General features: G+C 45.3%; 1 protein-coding gene across 1 annotated transcript; it reads left to right on the top strand.

Annotated features, from left to right (window-relative positions):
- Positions 1-1,337: 1,337 nt before the first annotated feature.
- LOC311233786 (angiopoietin-related protein 5-like) lies at positions 1,338-25,854 on the top strand (the record flags this gene model as incomplete). The annotated part of the gene is made up of 9 exons (XM_084320806.1): positions 1,338-1,441; positions 2,856-2,979; positions 3,078-3,181; positions 11,366-11,459; positions 11,892-11,995; positions 19,252-19,372; positions 19,988-20,173; positions 24,243-24,385; positions 25,672-25,854. The coding sequence occupies exons 1-9, from the start codon at positions 1,373-1,375 to the stop codon at positions 25,852-25,854; spliced, it is 1,128 nt and encodes a 375-aa protein (XP_084176932.1). The 5' UTR covers positions 1,338-1,372.
- Between the last annotated feature and the right edge of the window lie 1,687 nt (positions 25,855-27,541).

Here is a 27,541-nt window from a genome sequence, read left to right as displayed (position 1 = left end):
AGAGAGAGAGAGAGAGAGAGAGAGTCATCAGTGGTGTCTACTAATGTAGGAACCAGAGAGAGAGACATCATGTCTCATTTCCACATCTGGTTCTCGTGTGGAGGCAGGATACCTCGTTATTAAACTACAAGTCAGACGAGAGAAAGAGCTGATAGAGGAGAATGTGAAGACAGACAGACAGACAGACAGACAGACAGACAGACAGACAGACAGACAGACAGACAGACAGACAGACAGACAGACAGACAGACAGACAGACAGACAGACAGACAGACAGACAGACAGACAGACAGACAGACAGACAGACAGACAGACAGACAGACAGACAGACAGACAGATAGACAGATAGACAGATAGATAGATAGATAGATAGATAGATAGATAGATAGATAGATAGATAGATAGATAGATAGATAGATAGGTAGATAGATAGGTGGGTAGGTAGATAGATAGGTAGATAGATAGATAGATAGATAGATAGATAGATAGATAGATAGATAGATAGATAGATAGGTAGGTAGATAGATAGGTAGATAGATAGATAGATAGATAGATATATAGATAGATAGATAGATAGGTAGGTAGATAGATAGGTAGATAGATAGGTAGATAGGTAGATAGATAGGTAGATAGATAGATGGGTAGGTAGGTAGATAGATAGATAGATAGATAGATAGATAGATAGATAGATAGATAGATAGATAGATAGATAGATAGATAGATAGATAGATAGATAGATAGATAGATAGATAGATAGATAGATAGATAGATAGATAGATAGATAGATAGATAGATAGATAGATAGATAGATAGATAGATGGGTGGGTGGGTGGGTGGGTGGGTGGGTGGGTGGGTGGGTGGGTGGGTGGGTGGGTGGGTGGGTAGATAGATAGATAGATAGATAGATAGATAGATAGATAGATAGATAGATAGATAGATAGATAGATAGATAGATAGATAGATAGATAGATAGATAGATAGATAGATAGATAGATAGATAGATAGATAGATAGATAGATAGATAGATAGATAGATAGATAGATAGATAGATAGATAGATGGGTAGGTAGATAGGTAGATAGGTAGGTAGGTAGGTAGGTAGGTAGGTAGGTACAGTAGGTAGGTAGGTAGATAGTAGGTAGGTAGATAGTAGGTAGATAGATATGAAGTAAGAAAGGGGGAAAAGGGTGAACACATTTTTCCAGAGGGGAAACAGCTGTTGAAGGAACAGACCAGACCAGCTGCTGTGTTATTGAAGGGAAAGTCTCAGAGCCAGGAGGAGCCACAGTAACCCAACCCACTGCCCAGACGCAGTAACCTACCACCCAGACACAGCTTACGGGAACCGTCGCCCAGACCAGACTAATAACACAATGTGGATGCCGGTCGTGATCCTAATCCTGTCCTCTCTAATCACCACCGCTTCATCCAAGATCTCCATGGTATGTAGAACATGCATGCCTGAACACCTGACCGGCTTAAAGCTCACACACTTGGTTTGTTTCAACTTTCAACTTCATTAGTCCTTGATTAGTCCTTGATTTTTACAGCAGAGGAGTGAAGCTCCTGTTTCTTGCTCCTCCGTCTCCTGGAAACAGACAATAAGACCAGAGGAAACAAGAAACTAACACTTTCACTTAACACTTTCATACAATTTAACACTTTCATACAACTTAACACCTTAACACTTTCATACAATTTAACACTTTCATACCACTTAACACTTGCATACAACTTAACACTTTCATACCATCATACCATGGTCAATCAATCAATCAATCAATCAACACTTTCATACCATTTAACCTCTGAAGCCCGGAGCCCTATTTTCTGAAAATCCGCATAAAATACATACCTAAGTAAATGGAATATTGCTCCACTTCTACAAGGTCCATTTGCATATTCTTGGTATCTAGGGATATCTATGGACCTCAGTGAATGTATTCCAAGTGTCAGAAATATTGTGTCTATGACTAGGCTTGCTTAAATTGTGATGAAACAAAGGAGAATATGAATTATGACTTTTCTTTGCATATTTGACAGTGAATAATACCATGCTAAAAATGACCAGACATGAAGAACTGCCACTGATCTCGTTCAGTACCTTCTTGAGATCATGTGTACAAAAGATCTAAGGAAATGAATAAAGGGAAGATGATTAAACAGAAGGGTGCCACCTTTTTTAAACAATGCTACATGACCTATGCTAGAAATAGGGGAGACAAACTAACTGTGCTCCCATATATGCCAATAACATTACGTTTTGTGGTTTATTATCCTGAGTATAGAGATATTAAAAAAATTCATACAGAAGTAATTTGCTTGAAGCCCCATAGAGGCCTTTGGGAAGTGTCGTTCGGAAAAATTCCAATGCTCATCGAAAGCTCTCGTTGTCCTCTTCAAAATGGCGTAAAAAAAGACTACAATTCCCGATGTTACATTTTTCCAAAATGGTAGACTTTCGCGACCAAAACAATAGAAAAACAAAACAAAAAATCTAATAACACTTTAACCTATTGGTAAACTAACGTATTGATGATAATATACATTATAACTGCTGTTGTGACATGGTTATGATGTTTATACTTGAATACGTTTGAAAAATAAAACGATAATTTTGTCAGACAGTCAGACAGATTGATTTATGACGTGATGTCATTTGCGGTCCGCCGATGGACCGCACAGGTGGAAGAGGTTAACACTTTCACACCATAATGTAATCTTTTATTTAATTGAGTTGGAATTAACACGACACAAGGATTCAGTGTTTGATTACTGGAAGCTTTTGGATATCAATCTGCATGTTCTTTTGTTGACACTCGGCACCATGAGACACTCTGGTATCTGTGTTGGCAGGAAACAGGAAACAGCACTGTGAAAACCCACAGGTCTGTCGGAGGGGTCAAAGGTCGGGAAACCTGTACTATCCCCTGCGACATCGTGGCCAAGCTGCTCCAAGATGAGAAACATTCACTCTGTGGTAAATGATCTCCCTCTTTATGGTGGCAATGGTAGACTAGAGACCAGAGAGGTGTGCTGACTAGAGAGGCGTGCTGACTAGAGAGGTTTGTTTTGCAGGTCACCTACAGCAAGCTCTACTGGCGTACGGACGGAGCACCAGGAAGCTGATCAGGGATGTGATGGATGACCAGCAGAGGGCGCTGGACTTCCTCACCAGTCAGGTACAAGACTCTCAGATTCTGACTGACTTGTGTAGTTTCCTGTAGTTCAGACTCTGACTGCTGTGTAGTTCTATATCATGCTAGCTTCCGCTCAGCGTCATTCTGCACATATCTCGCTCCAGTGTATATGCACTGAATAAAACCTCACAATGTACCTTTACATACCAACATCCGTCTGACCACACCCCCATCTGCTACCTACATAAGCAGGGGTGGGGCCACACACTCATCTCCTTCTCAAATTTCACCCCAAGAGAGTGCCTGTATACCACCACTTTGAAATGGGAAAGAAAGTATTTATCTGAAGAAAGGAAGAACAAGGAGATACGTTGACGTTATATCTTTATTTTCTCTCTCACTATTTCGAGAAAATACGGCGATAATGTCTTCGTCACTGGAGTGTCTGGAAGATGATGATCATTCTGACCTCCACCGGCTTTTTCGTATTAGGGGCTCGCGCCGCTGATATACTCCCCACCTGCAGTCCTCCTTGCTGCGGCTGGATAGGTATTGAACCTCCGGTCATACAGCTGGACTGTGGGAGGCACCGGCTGTTGTGAGAAACTGGTCGCTTCCGAGCTGGGTGAGTAATGTTTTGCTTGCGAGCACTAGTTGTCTGCTAGTGCTATGGGGGCTAGCTGACAATTTTACGAAGGCCGGCCCCAGATTGGGGTCCTCTGCTCGGCTTCTTAAGCGGCGGACGGAGGATCTTGGTCTGACGCCCATGATGGTCAAACTAGTGGGCCGCGACCGAGACCTGGTTGAACCCGGGATTCTCTGGACAAGCGGATGCTTCTCTGTCCCGTGCAGGCCCCATCTTTCACATGAATGTGGAAGTACACCCTAAAGCACGAGGAAATGTGAGCATGGATCTTCTTTATCGGTAGTTCCATGCTCAAGTCGGCTGCAGCCCGTATGGGAATTGAGCCGACTCCGCTGTATGTCAGGTAAATCACTGTTGAAAACTGTGTTTGACATTTCTTTTTCTCTTCTCTCTTAGGATGAGGGGGTTTCAGGCGGCGGCCTGTCTGAAGTGTGGCTTGTTATGTCGTTGTGTACAGTTCAGGTGATAGCTGCTTAGCTTGCGTGCTAGTTTGTGGCCTACCTGTTAGCCAGTCAGCTGTTAGCTGCGGCGCTAGCTCGTTGTGTTCACTAGGCTAGGAAACGTTAGCTTGTTGCTATCAGTCGAGAGCGGCTGTTAGCTTAATGCTACACTGTTGAACGTTACTGTGACTATAACATGCCTTAAACACTCTGACTACGACGTCATCTTTGACAGAGGATGTTAGTCGACCCTACACCCGGGTGCCATGCCAGCGAGAACTTCGTCAACATGGAGAACGGCGGCATTACCCTCGTCACCAACGCAGGAGATGCCGGGTTCGACTCGGTGTCCCGTTAATCAGTGTTGCAGTTCTCTCGGCCTGCGCTCAGGGTGGAGGTAGGAGTCCTGACCGGACTTTAAACACTTCTTCTTTCCTTCCCTTCTAAATGTTTTATAATAACGATGTTTCCAAAACGTGTGTTGCTGCAATACATTGAGGATACGACGCGTGTTGTGTGTGAATTGTCTTGTCACTGGTATAGCTTCTCTCTCCATAGAAAATCTGCGTTGTTTTTTACATGTGTAAAAATGAACTGGTTAGTTGTGATGAGAACATGTGTGTTCATGTAACGTTTGTAACAAGTTCAAGTTTCAAGTTTCTTTAATAGTTGTCATACAGAAGTACAGAATACTTTCATACAAAATGCTTCTTACTGTTACGCTCCAGAGACTGTGCTAGACAAGATAGTATCAAATAACATAGTATAGCATGTAATTTAGAAGAAGAAAATGAGGTCACAGTGTTCGGTATAGACATATGTACAATGTTCTGAGTTACCATATAATATACAATACTATGCAGTGTACTAATGTACAGTACTATATAGTGCAAAGCAGAAATGGGATGAGGTACAATTTAGGTACAATTTACAGTAAGGTGTACGAGTTGTAGTGCAATCCTTCATCAATAAATATAAAGTGTGGGGAGTGGGTGCTACAGTGTGTTTGTTTAAAGTGGGTGTGTGCTATAAAGTGTGTGGAGTGGGTGCTACAGTGTGTTTGTTTAAAGTGAGTGTGTGCGTGTGGATGTGTGTGCCATGTGCGTTTGGTGGTTGTTGTTGTGTAGTGTTCATTGTTCGTTTAGCAGCCTGATGGCCTGGGGATAGAAGCTTCTTCTGAGTCTTTCTGTGCTCGCCTTGAGACTCCGGTATCGCTTGCCTGACCGCAGCAGTTCAAAGAGGCAGTTGTTCGGGTGACTGGAGTCTTTAATGATTCTCTTAGCCTTGCCCTTGCAACGCTTGTTGTAAATGTTCTGGAGGGTGGGGAGCCCCCCTCCAATTGTGCGTTCGGCTGAACGTGTCACTCTTTGTAGTCTGCTTCGGTCTTGTGCAGTGCTATTCCCAAACCAGGAGGTGATGTTGCCGGTCAAGATGCTCTCTATTGTACATGAGTAGAAGTTCTTAAGGATCTTCTGACTGACTTGGAACTTCCTTAGGCGCCTGAGGAAGTAGAGGCGTTGTCGTGCCTTCTTCACAACACTGTCAATGTGTGTGGTCCATGTCAAGTCCTCGGATATGTAGGCTCCGAGGTACTTAAAGCTGTTGACTCTCTCAACCGGTGCCCCGTCGATGCTGAGGGGGCTGTAGTCCTTGACCCCCGACCTCCTGAAGTCCACAATCATCTCCTTTGTTTTGCTGACGTTCAGGGAGAGGCTGTTTTCCTGGCACCATCCCGCCAGGACCTTGACCTCTTCCAGGTAGGCCCTCTCGTCGTTGGCAGAGATCAGGCCCACCACCACTGTGTCGTCAGCAAATTTGATGATTGTATTGCTACTCCGCTGAGCCACACAGTCGTGTGTGTACAGGGAGTAGAGGAGGGGACTCAGAACACAGCCCTGGGGGGCCCCTATGTTGAGGGTGATGGATGAGGAGGTGCAGTTGCCTGCTCTCACCACCTGGGGTCTGCCAGTCAGGAAGTCCAAGACCCACTGGCAGAGGTCATAGTTCAAGCCCAGGTCCCTGAGCTTGGCTATGAGTATGGAGGGGACTATGGTATTGAATGCCGAGCTGTAGTCGATGAATAGCATTCTCACATAGTTCCCCTGCCTCTTGTCCAGGTGTGATGCTGCTGTGTGCAGCACATGGGCTATGGCGTCCTCCGTGGACCTGTTGGGGCGGTATGCAAATTGCAGGGGGTCCATGTTGATGGGGAGGGAGGAGCAGATGTAGCCCTTTACTAGCTTCTCAAAGCACTTCATGGCTATGGAGGTGAGAGCTACAGGGCGGTAGTCGTTGAGGCAAGCAGGCTTGGATTTTTTGGGTACAGGGATAATAGTGGACTTCTTCAGGCAGGTGGGGATGACAGCCTGTTCTAAGGACAGGTTAAATATGTCAGTGAATACTGGGGCCAGTTGGTCGGCACAGACTTTTAGGACGCGGCCGGGGATGCCGTCCGGACCTGCTGCCTTCCTGATATTCACTTTTTTAAAGGTCCGCCTCACCTCATGCTCTGTTACCCTGAACACTGCGCCTCCATCAGCAGCCGACCCCCCCCCCCCCATTGCCGTGGCTTGTGAGCTGGTGTTGTTATTACCAGCATCAAACCTCGCATAGAAGGTATTGAGGTCATTTGCTAAGGAGATGTCACTGTTCAGTTTGAGGGAGGCGCCTTTGTAGTCTGTCATCGTTTTGAGCCCCTGCCACATAGCTCTAGAGTCAGCTTGTTCAAACTGGAGTTCAATTTTATCCCTGTAGCGCCGTTTGGCCTCTGACACTGTCCTCCTTACGTTGTATCGCGCCACCTTGTGGTCATTCATGTTGCCTGCCACTAGGCCGTCGTTGTATGCTTTGGTGCGCTCTCTCAGAGCTTCACGGACGGATTTGTCTACCCAGGGTTTTTGATTTGGGTAAACTCTCATTTTGGTAGTGGGTGAACTCACAACTAAGTGGGTTAATTAACCTGTGAAGCTATGCTTAGTGACATGTGATTGAGGAATGAATCTTTTTCTCAGCCTGTGATGACAATGAACAGCATGTTCACATATTAACAGGGGTACCTGTTCAACCTGGTCGTATCAAGGGTAAGGTAGGAGGGGTGACCCCCCCCGGTTCCCTGGGGCTTCCCCCCCCTCCTCTCAGACATGTTTGTTTACAATATATTGTGTCACTGTGTTTGTGGGGATATGATGTAACCCTCAGCTTAAGCTGCTGGGGTTGTGCTTCCGCTTGAGAAACTATTCTTTTCCTAGGGAAAAGGTTGTTTGGTCACTTATCATGTGTGCTTAGCAAGGCCTGTGGCCAATACGTAATCAAGGACTTATGTCTCTCTCGTTATGAAAAACGGCGTTAGGTTTTGGCCCACAGAAGCACATGTGTAAGTCTGGTACCGGGGCTCTTAAAGGGGTCCTCTCTGTTCTGTGTTTTTTCCTTAGTAAAAATCAGATAGCAGGTTAGCACATGAGCTGTGTGAAGCTGGTAGATGCTTCATGTAGCATGCTATGACTGGGTCATGCTCTACTTTGTAATTACATCGTATCAGGGGTGAGGGGTCGTAAAGGGGTGAACTGGTAAACCTTTCCTCCCCTTTTCTGATTGGTCAGGGGTTGAAACCCCCTGTCCTTCAGGGTTCCTGTCACGTTGCTGTTCGGCACGTTACAGGGTAGGGGGGGGGGGGGGGAGTTTCCTGGTCCCACGCCCTGAAAGATTGGGCGTGTGCACCGCGGAAATTCCCCCGCCATAGAGTACGTCACTGAGCGCGTTTCTATTGGTAAGACTTCCGTGAGTTGTTCAGGTTCCATGTTATGGATCTGTTTCAGGGAGTTGTCAGAGCTCCTCCTCATGAAGCTCCTCCTCAGGGAGAAGTGCCTTCTGTGAGTTCGGACCCTCCTTCCCAGTGAGGGAGCCTCCTCAGAGTTTCAGAGCCTCCTCCTCAGATTGTCAAGGTGAGTAGAACTTCAAAAAGGAGTTCTGCTCTATTGTATGTGTATTCGATTCAATTCGATTATTGAGTGTGTATTGGTTCAGAGCCTCCTCATCGGAGAGTCCTAACACAAGTGTTACATAGCTCAATGTTGCAATATTTCTTTTCAATCTATACAGCTCGCGTGGGAAGTCTCTCTGAGGATTCCCGTCTCCTCCCTGTGGTGAGGGTGGCGGGATGTAAAAATGAAAAAAAATGTACCCTCAGCCACGTCACGTGGGATTCATGTCAGTCTGTGTTTTCTTTCTTTTTTAATAAAAAGAGGAAAGAACATGAAGCACGATGGCTCCTTGTCGTTCTCCCAGGCGACTTGGGGGAACAATGTCTGGTGTCTTGTTAGACTATCCATTGATGTGTTTGGGTCTCGACGCGTACATAGTACTGGCTCTGGGTGTTTCTGATAGGAATCACGCATGAGGCTGGTGCACCTTGGTTGCTCGTTATTAAAACAGCGTTTTTATAGGGCAACTGGGATGGAGTTTGTCTCTTCCGAGCGCCAGTTTACTAGGTTTGTCTCGACGAATTCTCGTTCATATCTGGGGGATGTTAACGGAATAGATCAAAACATAGGTAGAGGGGTCTCACGCCCTTGTGGTGGGCCACTGAGCGCGGTACGAATGGGACAGTCTGGGTGGCGCCCTCTTTTCATGTTTTAGATCGACGCGCGTACCTACCCCCTCTCTTGGAGTGGGGATGTCGGCGTGATTAGGGCACGGGACTGGTTCTGGTCACGCTGGTCCAGGTCAGTTAACCCGTTGTCCACCGGGGACGCAGATCTGCTGTTCTGGTACCCTGAGGGACTTGTGCTTTTTTCAGGGGGAAAAATGCCGGGTCGGCCCGGGTGTCACAGGGTTGGGCGTTATGGAGACCCTTTGTTGGGTACATGTTGTACCCTGTGCTTCCTTTCGCCCCTCTCTGTTGGGGTGGTCTTATGGACCTCCTCTGGCATCCCTGTGTGCTTCCCGGTCCGCCGGGCCCGGTCCGAAGTTGTGTTTCGTCGACCCGTAGGCCTGGGATAACCCCGTTTTGAAAACTGAAACACTTGTACTGCGGTATAGCCAGTGTATACCCGCAGGTGTGTTTTGGAGTTTTTTCTTGAGGGGTTATAGGAATAACCACCGCATGTGGTACCAAGAGGGTGGTTGATTCCCTGGTGTGTTGGAGCGGAGTCAACTCCCGGGTTACCCGGTTGAGTGTGCCTTTGCACGTTCATGACGTCTGCCAATCGTGTCAGCCTTCTCTGCCTCTGCCCCTCTGGGTCAGGTTTTTTTTGGTGGAGGCTTTGTCATGGTGCGCAACAATGCCAGCATACGCCCCTTCCGCCGGGGTGCTGTTTTCAGTTGACCCCTTTGGCGCCTGTCTCGTCCGCAGTGCTCCAGGCTCGGGTCAAATGCCTGCTGCCTGGATTGAGGGATCGACCTCTTCTGGAGGTCGTCTCCCCGGTGCGCTGCCTGCTCCCGCTGTAGTGTAGCCTCTTGAGTGCTTCGAGTTACAGCCATGCTGACAGCCTGAGTGTTCCAGGGTCAGTGTGCCAGGCGGCGTGCTAGTGGGGGGAAGGGCCCGCTCTTGGATGGGCCCTGTCCGAATACGCTGGCGATGTGGGGGGCGGTGTCACTAGTGACCGCCTGGTGAGGTCTTGATGCTGTGGCGTCGTTGACCTCTCCGGGCCCCCTTTTTCTGGGGGATCCAGTCCCTTCAGTGGGTCTTGGTCTTCCTTCGCGCTCCGCTTCTACAGCCTTGCCACAGGGTTGAGTTTGCTCTTGACCCCGTGATTTTGGGGGCGGTAACGAGGTTTGTTCCTTCCGTTCGTTCCCTGGTGGCATGCGGGTTGTGCGTGTGCGTAGTCGTGGGGTCAAGCCACGGTCTGCTCACCCTGTGCGTTGAGTTGCTCGAGTTCCTCTTCGCACGGTCGGATCCGTCTCCCTCCCGTCCTCCAATAGGGAGGGTATCCTCCATTAGGGAGGGTCGGGGGGCTCGGTCCTCCCCGGTCTGATGGTTGTGGGGGGCCTCAGCGGGGTACATTTGTCGAGCTTCAAGCTCCCGCTCAGCTCCCAGAATGACGCTGAGCGGAAGCTAGCATGATATAGAACGATAGGTTATGAATATAACCGTAGTTCTATGAATGCTAGTGACGCTCAGCGTCTAGACTGCCACTGCGGCCCTTGATCTTTCCTTGTGGTGAAATTTTTTGGGAAGGAGATGAGTGTGTGGCCCCACCCCTGCTTATGTAGGTAGCAGATGGGAGTGTGGTCAGACGGATGTTGGTATGTAAAGGTACATTGTGAGGTTTTATTCAGTGCATATACACTGGAGCGAGATATGTGCAGAATGACGCTGAGCGTCACTAGCATTCATAGAACTACGGTTATATTCATAACCTATCGTTTCCTGTAGTTCAGTGTGACTCTGACTGTTGTGTAGTTTCCTGTAGTTCAGTGTGACTCTGACTGTTGTGTATTTTCCTGTAGTTCAGACTCTGACTGTTGTGTAGCTTCCTCTAGTTCAGTGACTCTGACTGTTGTGTAGTTTCCTGTAGTTCAGTGTCTCTGACTGTTGTGTAGTTTCCTGTAGTTCAGTGTGTCTCTGACTGTTGTGTAGTTTCCTGTAGTTCAGTGACTCTAACTGTTGTGTAGTTTCCTGTAGTTCACTCTGACTGTTGTGTAGTTTCCTGTAGTTCACTCTGACTGTTGTGTAGTTTCCTGTAGTTCAGACTCTGACTGTTGTTTAGTTTCCTGTAGTTCAGTGACTCTAACTGTTGTGTAGTTTCCTGTAGTTCACTCTGACTGTTGTGTAGTTTCCTGTAGTTCACTCTGACTGTTGTGTAGTTTCCTGTAGTTCAGTGAGACTCTGACTGTTGTGTAGTTTCCTGTAGTTCAGTGTGTCTCTGACTGTTGTGTAGTTTCCTGTAGTTCAGTGTGTCTCTGACTGTTGTGTAGTTTCCTGTAGTTCAGTGTGTCTCTGACTGTTGTGTAGTTTCCTGTAGTTCAGTGTGTCTCTGACTGTTGTGTAGTTTCCTGTAGTTCAGTGTGTCTCTGACTGTTGTGTAGTGTCCTGTAGTTCAGTGAGACTGACTGTAGTATCCTGTAGTTTCCTGTAGTTCAGTGAGACTTCAGTGAGTTTCCTGTAGCTAGTATAATGCACTACAGTGTTCTGTTGTCTAGGTGACAGAGCTGATGAACAAGCTCCAGACACTCAGCTCTGAGGTTCACAGGAGCAACAATGACATGTACACCAGCAAACCTGACCAGTCCCATGGTAACTAACACACACACACACGCACGCACGCACGCACACACACACACACACACACACACACACACACACACACACACACACACACACACACACACACACACACACACACACACACACACACACACACACACACACACACACACACACACACACACACACACACACACACACACACACACACACACACACACACACAAACCTATTTACAGTTGTTGGACATTGAATCCTTGTGTTAATTACTACTGATCTATAATTATTCAGAAGAAAACAGAGCTATTGTAGCTCATTCTGTTTTCATTGAGCTGTAATTAACATGCCTTGGACACCACTGTAATTAGTCTTCAGAGGACACCACTGGAGGACATACTTCATTAACTGTCAATAGTCAAACAGGGACATGGGTTAACTGTAATGACCTGCTGTGTCCACCAGGCCGAGACTGCAGTGACATCAGAGATACTCTACTGTCCGTCGTCCCCAAAATCCCCAGTGGAATCTACATCATCACCCCTGACCCCTCGGACTCTGCCTTTGAGGTAAACAAACCACATCATCACCCCTGACCCCTCAGACTCTGCCTTCGAGGTAAACAAACCACATCATCGCCCCTGACCCCTCGGACTCTGCCTTCGAGGTAAACAAACCACATCATCACCCCTGACCCCTCGGACTCTGCCTTCGAGGTAAACAAACCACATCATCACCCCTGACCCCTCGGACTCTGCCTTTGAGGTAAACAAACCACATCCCAGCTGTTGCTGTTGGATAAAGACCAACCTAAAACCTGTTAACCTGCAATGAGTCTCCTGGCCATTTTAGTTTTCGTTTTTGAGGACTGCATACTTCTTTTGCAAACCAAAACAACATACTTTATACTTATAGCACATGCATGAGTCTGGTCTCTTTTGAAAGATGACATTCTGAAGTTTCTGATTCCAGAGAAGAATTCACTTTTAGTGCTAATGTAATAGAGTTACATAGGTCTGAACTTGAGTTGTAAAAAAACTTGTTACTCAAGTTTTTCTGTAGTAGTTAGTAGTCCAGATGTAGTATTTTCCCAGAAGCTGGTATGGCTTACAAATCCAGACGGAGCCACCGGCATGTAACATAGTCTTATGTAGTACATATCCAAATTTCATAAAGATCCATTCAGAAATGAATGATTAGGAGTGATTTTGGTAAACTGTGTACAAAGAAAAACTCAGTTTTCTCATAGACTTCAATTCATTTGGCTTCCTGTTAAATAATTTAGTTGTTCACCTAGATCCCTGATTCACACATCCCCACATGGGGTATCATTGGAAGCCACACTCATTGGCTACAACGATCCACAATAATTTTCGAGATCGGATCTAGATTGACGGAACTACTGCAGCCTGAGTCGGGAGTGGTATTTTGCGCAATACCATGTACTTTTGCACAAGCCTCAAATACTGGCATGTAACTCGAGAACCGCTGAACGGATTTTGTCGGATTTTGTCACTATCGACAGGCAACAAATAAGCCTTATGCACAAAATATGCACACCCGAGCCACTAGGGGTCGCCAAAGTGCCGGTTGCAAAAAGTCTAAAAAACTTCCCTGATATGGGCTGTCGCAGGCACTGTATAAAAGAGACCAACCTTTAACTAATGCACTGTATAAAAGAGACCAACCTTTAACTAATGCACTGTATAAAAGAGACCAACCTTTAACTAATACACTGTATAAAAGAGACCAACCTTTAACTAATGCACTGTATAAAAGAGACCAACCTTTAACTATCTATGAAAGAGACCAACCTTTAACTAATGCACTGTATAAAAGAGACCAACCTTTAAAGCACTGTATCTGTGAGGTTTCGCCTGTTCCCTGGACCTTTAATTCCCTGTCTCCTCACCTCACCAGCCCCCACCTTTGGACTTTCCCTGTCTACTCTCCTCAACAGCCCCCACCCTTGCGATGTTTTACTCTCCTCTGCTCTTCTCCAGCCCCCACCCTTGGACTACCTTTCACAGCTGTTCATAGTTTATGATTAGCGCCCCAGAGGGCTTTAAATACCTGGACCTCCCCTCCAGTCCTCGTCGGGTCGTTCTGTATGCTGGTTCGGTGTTCTGGACTCTGTATCTTTATCTGTGTTCAGTGTTCATGGAGTCCTGGACGTTACCATCACCTGCCGCGTCTCCGGCGTGAGACGACGTGCTAGCCATCACCACCTGTCGCCGTTTGCCTGGAGTGGGACACCGCCTGCGCTCTCTAATCCTCTACGGGAGGTTTTCCAGTGTTCCCACTCCAGACGTCAAGCCGGCGCGCATCGCTTCCTATTCCACGGGAGGATGCGTCTCTTCGCCCCGGTCCCCTGGGACCCCGGTGTTCTGCGCTGCCCGTCTGCAGCATCCGAGGGGGGGATCTCCGTGCCAGGCCTGGAGTGGTGTTCCCACTCCAGACGTCAAGCCGGCGCGCTCCCACTCCAGACGTCAAGCCGGCACGCTCCCACTCCAGACGTCAAGCCGGTGCGCATCGCTTCCTATTCCACGGGAGGATGCGTCTCTTCGCCCCGGTCCCCTGGGACCCCGGGTTTCCGCGCAGGAGGATCTCCGTGCCAGGCTTCCGCCGTCGGAACCCTGCCATCCCCGTAAGCAGCTCTGGCCCTCGCCCTGTCCAAGGCCTTAACCCTGTTCTCTGTCCCTGTCCCCAGCCCGCCTCCCCGGGCCTCTGTCCCTGTTCCCCCTCTCCAGTGCCCCTGGTCCTGCCCTGACATTTTGCCCTGGCCCTGTCCCTTAGCTTTAGCCCCTTAGCCTGTTCGCCTCTTAAAGGCACAGTGCCGCATTTTCCCTATTTTCTTTGACTCCTGTGTTTTTGTGTTCTCCCTTAAAGGGACAGTGCCGCTTTTTGTTTTGTATTGAATAAATGCCCTGTTTTGGCTTACTCTCATACCTGTCTTGTGTTGTGCGATTGGGGTCGGTTACAAACCATAACAGTATCTCCTATTTTGGTAAGAAAATAATCAAAAATACATCCATATTATAATTGTAATACATTTAAATGGAATACATCCTGAACAGCTACTAAGTAAAACTTAAGTGGTTTAAATTTAACACAAATTGAGTATACTCTCTGAATAGATAAAAAGTATACTTTCATAAAATATACTTATGTATACTTTTTTCTTAACTTGGTACCAATGGATTCATTAGATCGTCTCATTTCAATGATGCCACGACCTTCACACTAGCTTATTAAATGAGGTGGAGCCTGTGATAACACTACCTTCACGCTTGCATTTAATGAGGTAGAGCCTGTGACAGTTGGACAATCAAACAATGTTCAGGACTAGAAAACATCTGGGACCTGAGCCCTGTGAGCCCAGAGCTAACAACACCCTTGCTCTGACATCACAGAGACAATATCAACCACCAGGGGGCAGCAAAATGACATTAGTTACTCTTTAAGTCCTGAAAGGTTGGTCTCTTTTGGAAATAGAATACATTAGTTAAAGGTTGGTCTCTTTTATACAGTGCATTAGTTAAAGGTTGGTCTCTTTTATACAGTGCATTAGTTAAAGGTTGGTCTCTTCTGGAGATACAGTGCATTAGTTAAAGGTTGGTCTCTTTTATACAGTGCATTAGTTAAAGGTTGGCCTCTTTTATACAGTGCATTAGTTAAAGGTTGGTCTCTTCTGGAGATACAGTGTATTAGTTAAAGGTTGGTCTCTTTTATACAGTGCATTAGTTAAAGGTTGGCCTCTTTTATACAGTGCATTAGTTAAAGGTTGGCCTCTTTTATACAGTGCATTAGTTAAAGGTTGGTCTCTTTTATACAGTGCATTAGTTAAAGGTTGGTCTCTTTTATACAGTGCATTAGTTAAAGGTTGGTCTCTTTTGGAGATACAGTAGGAGGTTCTTTCTAATTTGTTAACACATTTAATACATTTAACACATTTAATACATTTAGCACTGTTGAGTTTATGTGTTAATATGATAGTATGTAACATGCTTAACTGTTTCCACAAGAGGGCGCTATAGGCGCAAGGAGACGTAGCTATTGTAGCTGACGTCAGGTAAGAGGGTATATAAGGGATTGTTCCCTCCCCCTCGATCTCTTTCCCATCTTCCTCATCTACCTCTCACAGAGAGAGAAGGTCTCATGGTGCATATACAATGTGAAATAAACCACGCCGATTAAAGGCTAAAGAAGGACCTTGTCGTCATGAACCCATTATTGTTGCTCCCCAGGTGACTCTGTCAACAAGCACATCTAGCACATTTAGCACATTTAATACATTTAACACATTTATTTTTCTTGGACTCTTGACCTGGACTCTGCCCTCAAGTGGTTTACTTAAGCATTACATCACGCGCAGGAGTGGTTTGTGAACAATAAACCATGCCTAGGGGTGGTTGTTAGGCCCGAGGCGCAGCCGAGGGTCGTTAGACCCCCCTAGGCATGGTTTATTGTTCACAAATCACGACTGCAAGTGGTGTAAAGCTTTTATACAACTGCCACATTCATCCAACCTTATTGCTATACAATAAACACACATTAATCGAAGATTTATTGAAAAAACCATCCGCCAGAAAAAGTAGTTCCCACAACTACAAAAAAGACAATTTGCCTCCATGTGGAAGCAGCTTGAAGTGCATCCAACCAACTAACACATCCAACTGTGTGTTATTGGAATGATTGAGAGAAGTTGCCTCATGTGGAAGCAGCTTGAAGTGCATCCAACCAACTAACACATCCAACTGTGTATTATTGGAATGATTGATTGAAAATTGTATTACCAGATGCAGAATGGGTACAATACAGTACGGCTCAATACACACAATTGTTAAGGGGATGCAGACCTACTTTCTATAGAACTTCATTCTTAGATGCTTCTATAGAAAGTAGGTAAAACAAATTAAAAAGTTTTCTTTGCCTTATAGGAAAAAAAGTTTTCTTCGCCCTATTTTTTTATTTATTTTTTTAAACCTACTGTAGAGGGCCTAAACTTAACCAGTTGGAAACCAAGCGTACAGTAATAAAATTAGCAATCAATCAATCAATCAACTCAATAGGCCATGCTCACTTAGAACAGCGCAGCACCCAGCTCTCTCTCAGTCTGACTATCCCCCGCGTTGCAGACAGGAGTGTGTGTGTGTGTGTGCGTGTGTGAATGTGTGTGTGTGTGTGTGTGTGTGTGTGTGTGGGGGGGGGGTGTGGCGGTGGGTGGAGACTAGAACCAGCGCTGACAGTCTGAAGGAAAAATAAATTGAAAAAAATAGCAAATTAATCAATCAATCAATCCGCGATTTTTCTTTTGTTACACAATGATTCAAGACCCATCAATTACATCATCCAACATTGTTTAAACGACTAAGACATTCGCTGTGACAGAATCGCTTGATATTTAGTCGTTTAGTCGCTATCAACATATCCATTTGTAAAGATTATTGTCCACCATCTTGTGATCCGGCGGATTGATGTGATGTGATTCGGTTGTGGGCGGGTCCTGGGCCAGCAAGCGTGGACTGATCGCAATACATACGTGTAAATGGACTGTTTCAGCCAATCAGAATCGAGAAATTTGCATGCCGTTGTATAATAACTACTTAGACCAGGGGTTCCCAAACTTTTCAGGCCGGGGCCCAGAAAATAAGGCGTCAGAGAGCCGCGGCCCAATGCACATCGTCTGGCTTTTTTTTATTTATTTTTTGCCAGGCGACCGATTTTTTAAGCCAAATATCACTTCAATCCTATTAAGTTAGTTCAAGTTAGTTATTCATTTATATGTGCTATTTATGAGAGGGCTAACTTGTTGCAAAATAATAATGATAATAATAATAGCCTCATTAAAATACTATTGTTGCTTCGGTTGTTTTCAGCATTTTATGTGCATAATCTGTTATTTAGTTTGAAATGTTCGTTGAAATAAGTAGATTTTTCGTTTTTGTTTATTTATTAAGTTAATATAAAACCATATAGTCACATTTTAGAATACAATAGAATAGAATTTTAGAATACAACTAGAAACACTGTCCTGGCATGCTTCTAAGTTCAGTGGCCTGACCAAAAAAATGTAAATAAAAAAATTAAAAATAAAAAAATTAAAAATTAATTTTTTTTTTTTTTTTAATCATCTCGTGGCCCACCCGTGGCTGCTCGCGGCCCACCTTTGGGTCGCGACCCCGACTTTGGGAACCACTGACTTAGACAACAGAGAGCAGTTTGTGTCATCCAATGGATGCTCATCTGTCAAATCAAGGATCCTCTTCGGGGTTCCATTCTGGGCCCTTTATTATTTTTAATTTACATTAATGATTTGGCTATGTCCTGTAATACTCTACTTCCATTATTATTCGCGGATGACACCAATCTCTTAGCTACTCATCATGACTTCAAGTCCCTGATTGTATGCGTGAATGAGGAACTTAAAATAATCTCTAACTGGTTTCAATGCAACAAGCTTACTCTAAATGTCAAAAAAATTTACTTCATGGTCTTCTGCAACAAAAATAAGTACTACCCTAGAGATGAATCTAAAATATTAATTAATGGAAATGAAATTCTCCAAGTGCCTTTCACAAAATGTTTAGGAGTATACTATAGACGAAGGATTAAATTGGCATAATCACATTGACAATGTTTGCAAAAAGTCAATGATGATGCTTGGAATTTTGAGAAAGGTCTGCCCCATGATACATCCCTCTGCCCATCTAACCTTGTATTATAGCTTTTTATTTCCTTACCTTAACTTCTGTAATATAGTCTGGGCTGCAACATATCCATCATATCTCAACAAATTAGTCATAATCCAGAAGAGGTTCCTCAGGATGATTTCCCACTCTACCAGATATGAACCATCTGCACCTCTGTTCCGCAAATATTCACTACTATCAATTGACAAACTTAATACCCTTCAAACATGCTCATTCATATTCAAGTTCATTAACAATAGGCAAGATCTTCCTGACACCTTCCATAGTTTCTTCATATTTTCATCAGAATTTCACTCATATCTAACAAACCATAGCAATAAACTCCACTTACCTTTCTGTCGGACAACTAGCCATCAATTTGACATTAGCTTTAGAGGCCCTAAACTCTGGAACACTCTAAATTCAACATTGAGGTCAACAACCTCCTTATCCATATTCAAAAAACAATTAAAATCTCATTTAATCTCATCATAAATCACTGTCACATTAAATTACTCCTGTGTCATCAGTGTTACATCTTCTGTTAGTATGACTGCTTGTTTCCTTTTCCTCATTATATACCATTAATATGCTATTCTCCTCTGTCTTTGCCCTCTTGTACAAAAAAATAAAAATAATAATTGTTCTTGTTACTGACTCGTGTAAATGTGCCATGTTTTCGCATTAGTGTCTCCCTTATGTCTCTGATCCTGTTTTATAGTTTATTTTGTAGTCCATGTTTACATGTAATTCGTCCATATTGTTTATGGACAACGATGGGAGTGGAACTTTGTACAAGCCCTTCGGGCTTCGTTCCCTCCTAGCACTGTTTTTTTTTTAAATAATGTGCTAAATAAATAAACTAAACTAAAACTAAAGACCTGACCAGGACTCTACCTCAAAGACCTGACCTGGACTCTACCTCAACGACCTGACACGTGACCTGGACTTGCATGGAATGACTTGTGAGCATCTGTCTAAACCCACCGGTTGTCTGCAGGTGTTCTGTGAGATCTGTCTGAACACATCTGTTGTCTCCAGGTGTTCTGTGAGATCTGTCTGAACACATCTGTCCTGTTGTCTGCAGGTGTTCTGTGAGATCTGTCTAAATCCAGCTGTGCTGTTGTCTGCAGGTGTTCTGTGAGATGGACTACATGGGAGGGGGCTGGACGGTGATACAGAGGAGGACAGATGGACTGATGGATTTCAGACGACCCTGGGCTAACTATGTGGACGGCTTTGGACACTTACCAGGTCAATAAAACTAGCTGGATTAAGACATCATTTAACCAGCTAGTTGACTAAGAACACATTCCTATTTAACCAGCTAGTTGACTAAGAACACATTCTTATTTAACCAGCTAGTAGACTAAGAACACATTCCTATTTAACCAGCCTAGTAGACTAAGAACACATTCTTATTTAACCAGCTAGTAGACTAAGAACACATTCTTATTTAACCAGCTAGATGACTAAGAACACATTCTTATTTAACCAGCCTAGATGACTAAGAACACATTCTTATTTAACCAGCTAGTAGACTAAGAAGACATTTTTATTTAACCAGCTAGTAGACTAAGAACACACAAGCCTAAAATTAAACGTACTCTGCAAAAACAAACTCCCTGGTTTACGGTGGAAACTCGCTCCTTTAAAAAGGCATGTGGCAAACTTGAACATAAATGGCGTTCGACCAAACTCGAAGTGTACCGCCTTGCCTGGAATGATAGTTTACATAATTACAAAAAGGCACTCAAACTTGCCAAGACCTCATATTGTGTGTGTGTGTGTGTGTGTGTGTGTGTGTGTGTGTGTGTGTGTGTGTGTGTGTGTGTGTGTGTGTGTGTGTGTGTGTGTGTGTGTGTGTAGGAGAACACTGGCTGGGCCTCAGCAAGGTGTTCAGTATCGTGCGTCAGAACGAGACTCGTTTCCAGCTCCACGTCTCTCTGGAGTCTCAGGACGAGAGCAGCTCCTACGCCTCCTACGATGACTTCACCCTCGACCCCGAGACCCTCTTCTACAGCATTCACCTGGGACGATACGCTGGCAGCGCAGGTCTATAGTAGTAGTAGGAATACAGTATTCACCTGGGACGATACGCTGGCAGTGCAGGTCTATAGTAGTAGTAGGAATACAGTATTCACCTGGGACGATACGCTGGCAGCGCAGTTCTATAGTAGTAGTAGGAATACAGTATTCACCTGGGACAATACGCTGGCAGGTCTATAGTAGTAAGAATACAGTATTCACCTGGGACGATACTCTGGCAGCGCAGGTCTATAGTAGTAGTAGGAATACAGTATTCACCTGGGACGATACGCTGGCAGGTCTATAGTAGTAAGAATACAGTATTCACCTGGGACGATACTCTGGCAGCGCAGGTCTATAGTAGTAGTAGGAATACAGTATTCACCTGGGACAATACGCTGGCAGGTCTATAGTAGTAAGAATACAGTATTCACCTGGGACGATACTCTGGCAGCGCAGGTCTATAGTAGGAATACAGTATTCACCTGGGACGATACACTGGCAGGTCTATAGTAGTAGGAATACAGTATTCACCTGGGACGATACGCTGGCAGGTCTATAGTAGTAGGAATACAGTATTCACCTGGGATGATACACTAGCAGGTCTATAGTAGTAGGAATACAGTATTCACCTGGGACGATACTCTGGCAGGTCTATAGTAGTAGGAATACAGTATTCACCTGGGACGATACACTGGCAGGTCTATAGGAATACAGTATTCACCTGGGACGATACACTGGCAGGTCTATAGTGCTATCCGACCTTGCCTTCTCCCTCCCCAACTCTATCACTGCACTACTCCTCTACCACCCTCCAAAGCCTCATCCCTCTTTTCTAACTGAACTTTCTGATCTCCTGACCATAGCCTCCACTCTCTCCACCCGCCTCCTACTTACCGGTGACCTCAACATCCATGTTGACCAACCTAACTCAAACCTCACTCCTGACTTCCTCTCCCTCCTTGACTGTTTTAGCCTCACCCAGCACATCAACTTTCCCACCCACAACAAAGGCCACACACTCGACCTTGTTTGCTCTGCCTCCCTACCCATATCCAATCCTCACCCCATCCCATTCCCACTCTCTGACCACTACTGCATCCTTTTCGCTGCTCCCCTTCCCCCACCCCACCACTCCAATAAACGCACCATCTCTTTCCGTAACATAAAATCCGTCGACCCTCTCACACTGTCTCAGTCCATATCCTCTGCCTTTCCCCCTGACTCCGCCCCCTCTAACCCCGACGACTATGCCCTCCTCCTCAACTCTACTCTCTCTGACTCCCTCGACTCACTGGCACCCCTGAAAACCATCACTGTCTCATTCACCACCTCCTCCCCCTGGTACACTCCGGAACTCCGCTCTATGAAGCAGACCGGCCGTCAATTAGAACGCCGCTATAAAAAAAACCACCTCACCATCCACGCCGACCTCCACAAACAGCACGTCTCCTCCTACCGTGATGCACTCCAAGCTGCCAAATCTGCCCACTACTCCACCATCATCAACAGCAGCAACCGCAACCCCTGGACCCTCTTCTCCACTGTCAAGAAACTCCTACAACCCCCGGACAATAACTCACTCTCCTCCCCTGACCTCTGCAACTCGTTTCTCCTCTTCTTCAATAATAAAATATCTCTAATCAACAGCTCACTGACTGCCCGCATCGCCAATTCCCCCACCCTCGCCCCCCCCACTATCATTTTCCCCCCACCTGACTCCATCCCTCCCACCCCTTTTACTGCCTTCGCCCCAGTCGACTCCTCCTTCATCATGGACCTCATGACCACCTCCAAGACCACTACCTGCTCCCTTGACCCCCTACCCACTACTCTCACCAAAGCCTGCCTCCCTGCTCTCATCCCCCACCTCACCGCCCTTTTCAACCAGTCACTATCCCTAGGCCACGTCCCCTCCCCCTATAAACTCGCCGCTGTCACCCACTCTTGACCCATCCAACCTCTCCAACTACCGCCCCATATCCAATCTTCCTTTTTTCTTTAAAACACTGGAACGCATTGCTGCCTCCCAACTCCACTCCCATCTCCAGTCCAACACCCTCTATGAACCCCTTCAGTCTGGCTTCCGTCCCGCTCACAGCACCGAAACTGCACTGGTTAAAGTCATCAACGACCTCCTCATCTCCGCTGACTCCGGTGCCCTCAACATCCTGATCCTACTCGATCTCAGTGCAGCATTTGACACAGTGTGTCACTCCATCCTCCTCCAAAGGCTGCACCAACTGGGTGTTGAGGGCACAGCACTTGGCTGGTTCTCCTCCTACCTCACAGACAGACACCAATTCATCTCCCTCTCCGGCCACACCTCCTCCCCCTCCCCAGTCACACAGAGGGTCCCCCAAGGCTCAGTCCTTGGCCCCCTGCTCTTCATCTGCTACATTCTCCCCCTTGGTCACATCATCCATAAATACCACCTCAACTTCCACTGCTACGCTGATGACACCCAAATCTACATCAGTACACAATCCCCCCACAGCCCACCCCTCAGTCACATAGAATCCTGCATTACCGAACTCCAAACTTGGATGACTCACAACTTCCTCAAATTGAACAGTGACAAGACTGAACTTCTCATTATTGGCACCAAAACCACCCTCACCAGATCCGGACCCATCACACTCACCATCAACGACTCCACCATCACCCCCTCCCCCCTAGTCTGAAACCTTGGTGTCCTCCTTGACCCCACCCTCTCATTTGACCCCCACGTCCGCTCCATCGTAAAAATATCCTACTTTCACCTCCGCAACATTGCAAAAATCCGTCACTGCCTCTCCCCCCCTGCTGCTGAATCCCTCATTCACGCCTTCATCTCCTCCCGCTTGGACTATTGCAACTCCCTCCTCACTGGTATCACCTCCCGCTCCCTCCATAAACTGCAAATGGTCCAAAATTCAGCCGCCCGCCTCCTCACTAACACCCGGTCCCGTGAACACATCACTCCTGTCCTCCACTCCCTCCCGATCAAACACAGCATAAACATGTGCATAAATACCGCATGAATACAGTATTTACCTGGGATGATACACTGGCAGTGCAGGTCTATAGTAGGAATACAGTCAAGTCAAGTCAAGAGTCACTTTATTGTCCCATCAGCTGGGAAATTTGTCTTGGGCTTACACCCACACTACAGCCACAGACACATACATACAGACATGACACAACACAACTGACTCCAAACAGAGGAGATACACAATATAAAATATACAGTAAAGTACCTGCACAGCAGGATGTCTGGCAACACCACAATAGAATAGTATACCCAAATATACTAGTATAATATAATATAATAGTATACCAAAAAAACCCAAATATCGGTTATCGAATATCGATAATATAACAACCAAATATCAGTTATTCGATAGTTGCCCTTTATCTGGCACTATTTAAAAGTTTAACTGAGATCGGAATAAAGGAGTTTTTAAACCTGTTTAGTCTAGAGCGTGGAACTCCAAACCTCCTCCCAGAGGGCAGTAGCTCATACTCGTCATGTAAGACATGGGAGGGGTCCGAGACTATTCTATTGGCTTGCCTTAGAGTAGCCTGTTCAAAAATAGACTGCCGGGATGGGTGACCTTTCACCCCTATGATCTTCCATGCAGTCTGCATCAGACGGACCAGTTTGGACTTTAATTGTACAGACAGTAGTAGGAATACAGTATTCACCTGGGATGAAACTCTGGCATCACAGGTCTATAGTAGTAGGAATACAGTATTCACCTGGGATGAAACTCTGGCATCACAGGTCTATAGTAGTAGGAATACAGTATTCACCTGGGATGATACTCTGGCATCACAGGTCTATAGTAGTAGGAATACAGTATTCACCTGGGATGATACTCTGGCATCACAGGTCTATAGTAGTAGGAATACAGTATTCACCTGGGATGATACGCTGGCATCACAGAACATAGACAACATAGAGAACATAGAGAATATAGAGAATATAGAGAACATAGACACTATATGTCTTGTGTATGTATGTGATGAATAAACCTCTTGAATCTTGAATCTTGAATCAACATAGAGAACATATAGAAATCATATCACAGCTGCCTTGTGTTGGTCCATGTAGGCGATGGTTTCCGTGGCTACGATCAGGACCAGAACCAGGACACGGCTCCGTTCAGCGCCTCAGATGTAGACAACGATGGCTGCCTGCCCTTCTGCACCTTCGATGAGCGTCCTGTGGAGAGCTGCAGCCACATCCACAACAAGGTACCAGGGTTTAACACAAACACATCATCACATCCACAACAGGGTTTAACACAAACACATCATCACATCCACAACAGGGTTTAACACAAACACATCATCACATCCACAACAGGGTTTAACACAAACACATCATCACATCCACAACAAGGTACCAGGGTTTAACACAAACACATCATCACATCCACAACAAGGTACCAGGGTTTAACACAAACACATCATCACATCCACAACAAGGTACCAGGGTTTAACACAAACACATCATCACATCCACAACAAGGTACCAGGGTTTAACACAAACACATCATCACATCCACAACAAGGTAACAGGGTTTAACACAAACACATCATCACATCCACAACAAGGTACCAGGGTTTAACACAAACACATCATCACATCCACAACAGGGTTTAACACAAACACATCATCACATCCACAACAGGGTACCAGGGTTTAACACAAGTTTGATGCTATGTTTTACTTTCTTACTGTGCCAAAATAAACGTACAGTCTGTCAGTCTGGGCCCCATTCCTCCTACTTGGTTTAACTAGTCCCGAATAAAATGACATCTGCAGAATCAGATTACCTTTCTAATCTGGATAAAATGACATCTGCAGAATCAGATTACCTTTCTAATCTGGATAATATGACATCTGCAGAATCAGATTACCTTTCTGATCTGGATAAAATTACATCTGCAGAATCAGATTACCTTTCTGATTTGGATAATATGACATCTGCAGAATCAGATTACCTTTCTGATTTGCCTCTGGCTATAACTCCGTTCCTTGAAGGCAGATGCAGGATTGATTAGCCAGGCGTGGATCCAGTCATCCAGGATAACTGCTCCCGTCTTGGTGTGAATGGAACATGAGTAGATAAATGAAACCATGATCAGCAATCATATGATTGGCTGATGGTGAACAATGTAATGTAGTGTGTGTGTGTGTGTGTGTGTGTGTGTGTGTGTGTGTGTGTGTGTGTGTGTGTAGACTGTAGTGTAGTATATGTGTGTCTGTCTGTGTAGTATGTGTGTGTGTGTGTTTGTGTGTGTGTGTGTGTGTGTGTGTGTGTGTGTGTGTGTGTGTGTGTGTGTGTGTGTGTGTAGCAAGGAGAAGCAGGAAGATGACAATTCCAGTTACCATGTGTAAAGAACAACAACAACAACAACAACAACAACAACAACAACAACAACAACAACAACAACAACAACAACAACAACAACAACAACAACAACAACAACAACAACAACAGTAACTAACAGCGGTAATGCTTCTTGTTCTGCAGACAGGCTGGTGGTTCAACCAGTGTGGTCTGGCCAACCTGAACGGCTCGCCGGAGGACCGAGAGAAGAACAACTCCAGTCTGCAGAACAGACACATCCGCTGGGACACCTGGACGCAGAGCGGAATCCCCCACAGCATCAAATCAGTCACCATGAAGATCCGGAGGATGCCCACCAATAACTGAGAGAGAGAGGGGGGGGGGGGGGTCAGGAGGAGGCCCACCAATAACTGAGAGAGAGAGAGAGAGTGGGGGGGGGGGGTCACCAATAACTGAGAGAGAGAGAGTGAGAGAGTGAGTGAGTGAGTGAGAGAGTGAGGGGGGACAGGATAGCATTTGTTACATTTATGTGGACAGTTGCCTGGGGCTTTTCTATAGCACTTAATAGAAAACTTGATTTGTTGGATAACTCCCAAGTCAACCTAACAATCTTTATTGTCTCAACTTGGAAAGTTGTATTTTCATGTTCTGAACATCCATGTTAACTTTGGTGCAAATAGTGTCACAGCAGCAACCTCCATCCAGGCCGTGTCTCTGCCTGTCTCAACTGTGGGAGATAAAGACCTTGGGCGGGATCCACAAAGAATGGATTGCACAGTGCTAATTGCACCCTTACTTACAATTCGTTATGAATTGAAAATGGGGGACCCTGATGTAAACAAGAAAGTCTTTCTCTGGTCTGCATCCCCTTAACAATTGTGTGTATTGAGCCGTACTGTATTGTACCCATTCTGCAATCTGTTAATACAATTTTCAATCAATCAATCACCGTGCAGGTGATTGATTGATTGACATTTGTGGATCCCGCCCCTTGTCTTCTCATAAGGACATGTGTCTTTGTCTCCTCCCCTTTGTAAACTTGTTACTAATTTCCTGGTGTCACCACCCTCCCCTTACCTGTATATAAGTGACCCCTCTTTTCTTGGGGATAAAGCTGATCACTGGGAGGGGACCATCCAAGCCATATTCTCCATCTTTGTAATTGATACTTTCATTCTGAGTTAATAAATCGTATTAACCGGATCCCTTTGACTGAGTGAGTTATTACATGAGTCTCCACAATTTGGCGTTGCAAACTTCTTTCCGTCCTTGCTGCTTGCTGTTTTGTTCCTCTGTGCGGAGAAAGGGTGTGTATTTAGTCGGTCGACCCACGTATTCTGAGGGTTCGGTGTGGGAATAGAAGAGGAGACCCCAAGTGCAGGACACAAGCAGAGAGAGAAGAGGCTGAGGCAACGGGATGAAGTGAACAGGCTTTTACTGAGCAGTTTGCAAGCAACAATGATTACAAAACGAAACGGTTACTAAACAAAAGCGAACTGCAAAACCCGAAAACAATACTCAGCAATGCTGGAAAAATAAGGACTAAGAGAGAAACGGACTCACGGGGAATACTGGTGACAAAGGTGAGTACGTGACCGAACACAACTGTGAATGAAAATCAATACAATACAATGGCGCAACAATGACTGTGAGAAACGGGCAGGTCTAAATAGTGCCCGTGAACTAATTACTAATGAGTGCCAGCTGGTATAAGGCCAGGCATGGCCAAGACAGGTGAACACAGAATTAGTAAAGAAAACTCACATCATAAATAAAAGCATGTGTAAAGGGAATATCTTAAAGGAAAAACATATGTAAAAGAACAACCCTTAAAGGAAACATATGTAAAGATGTTAACACTATTAAAAACATGTGTAAAGGGATGAGCCTTAAAGGAAACATATGTAAAGTTATCAACACTTACAGAAAACATATGTAAAAGAGATGACCCTTTAAAGGAAACATATGAAAAGATAAAACCTTTTAAACACAAGCTAAAACGCACCACACAACATGAACAGAGGCAACAACAAAGCATTAAAGGAATTAAACA

This window comes from Notolepis coatsorum (genome assembly GCF_963971535.1).
Source record: "Notolepis coatsorum genome assembly, chromosome: 8".
Classification (NCBI taxonomy): Eukaryota; Metazoa; Chordata; class Actinopteri; order Aulopiformes; family Paralepididae; genus Notolepis; species Notolepis coatsorum.
Note: the sequence above shows the minus strand (reverse complement) of the source record. Positions and strands in the feature narration are given on the sequence as shown.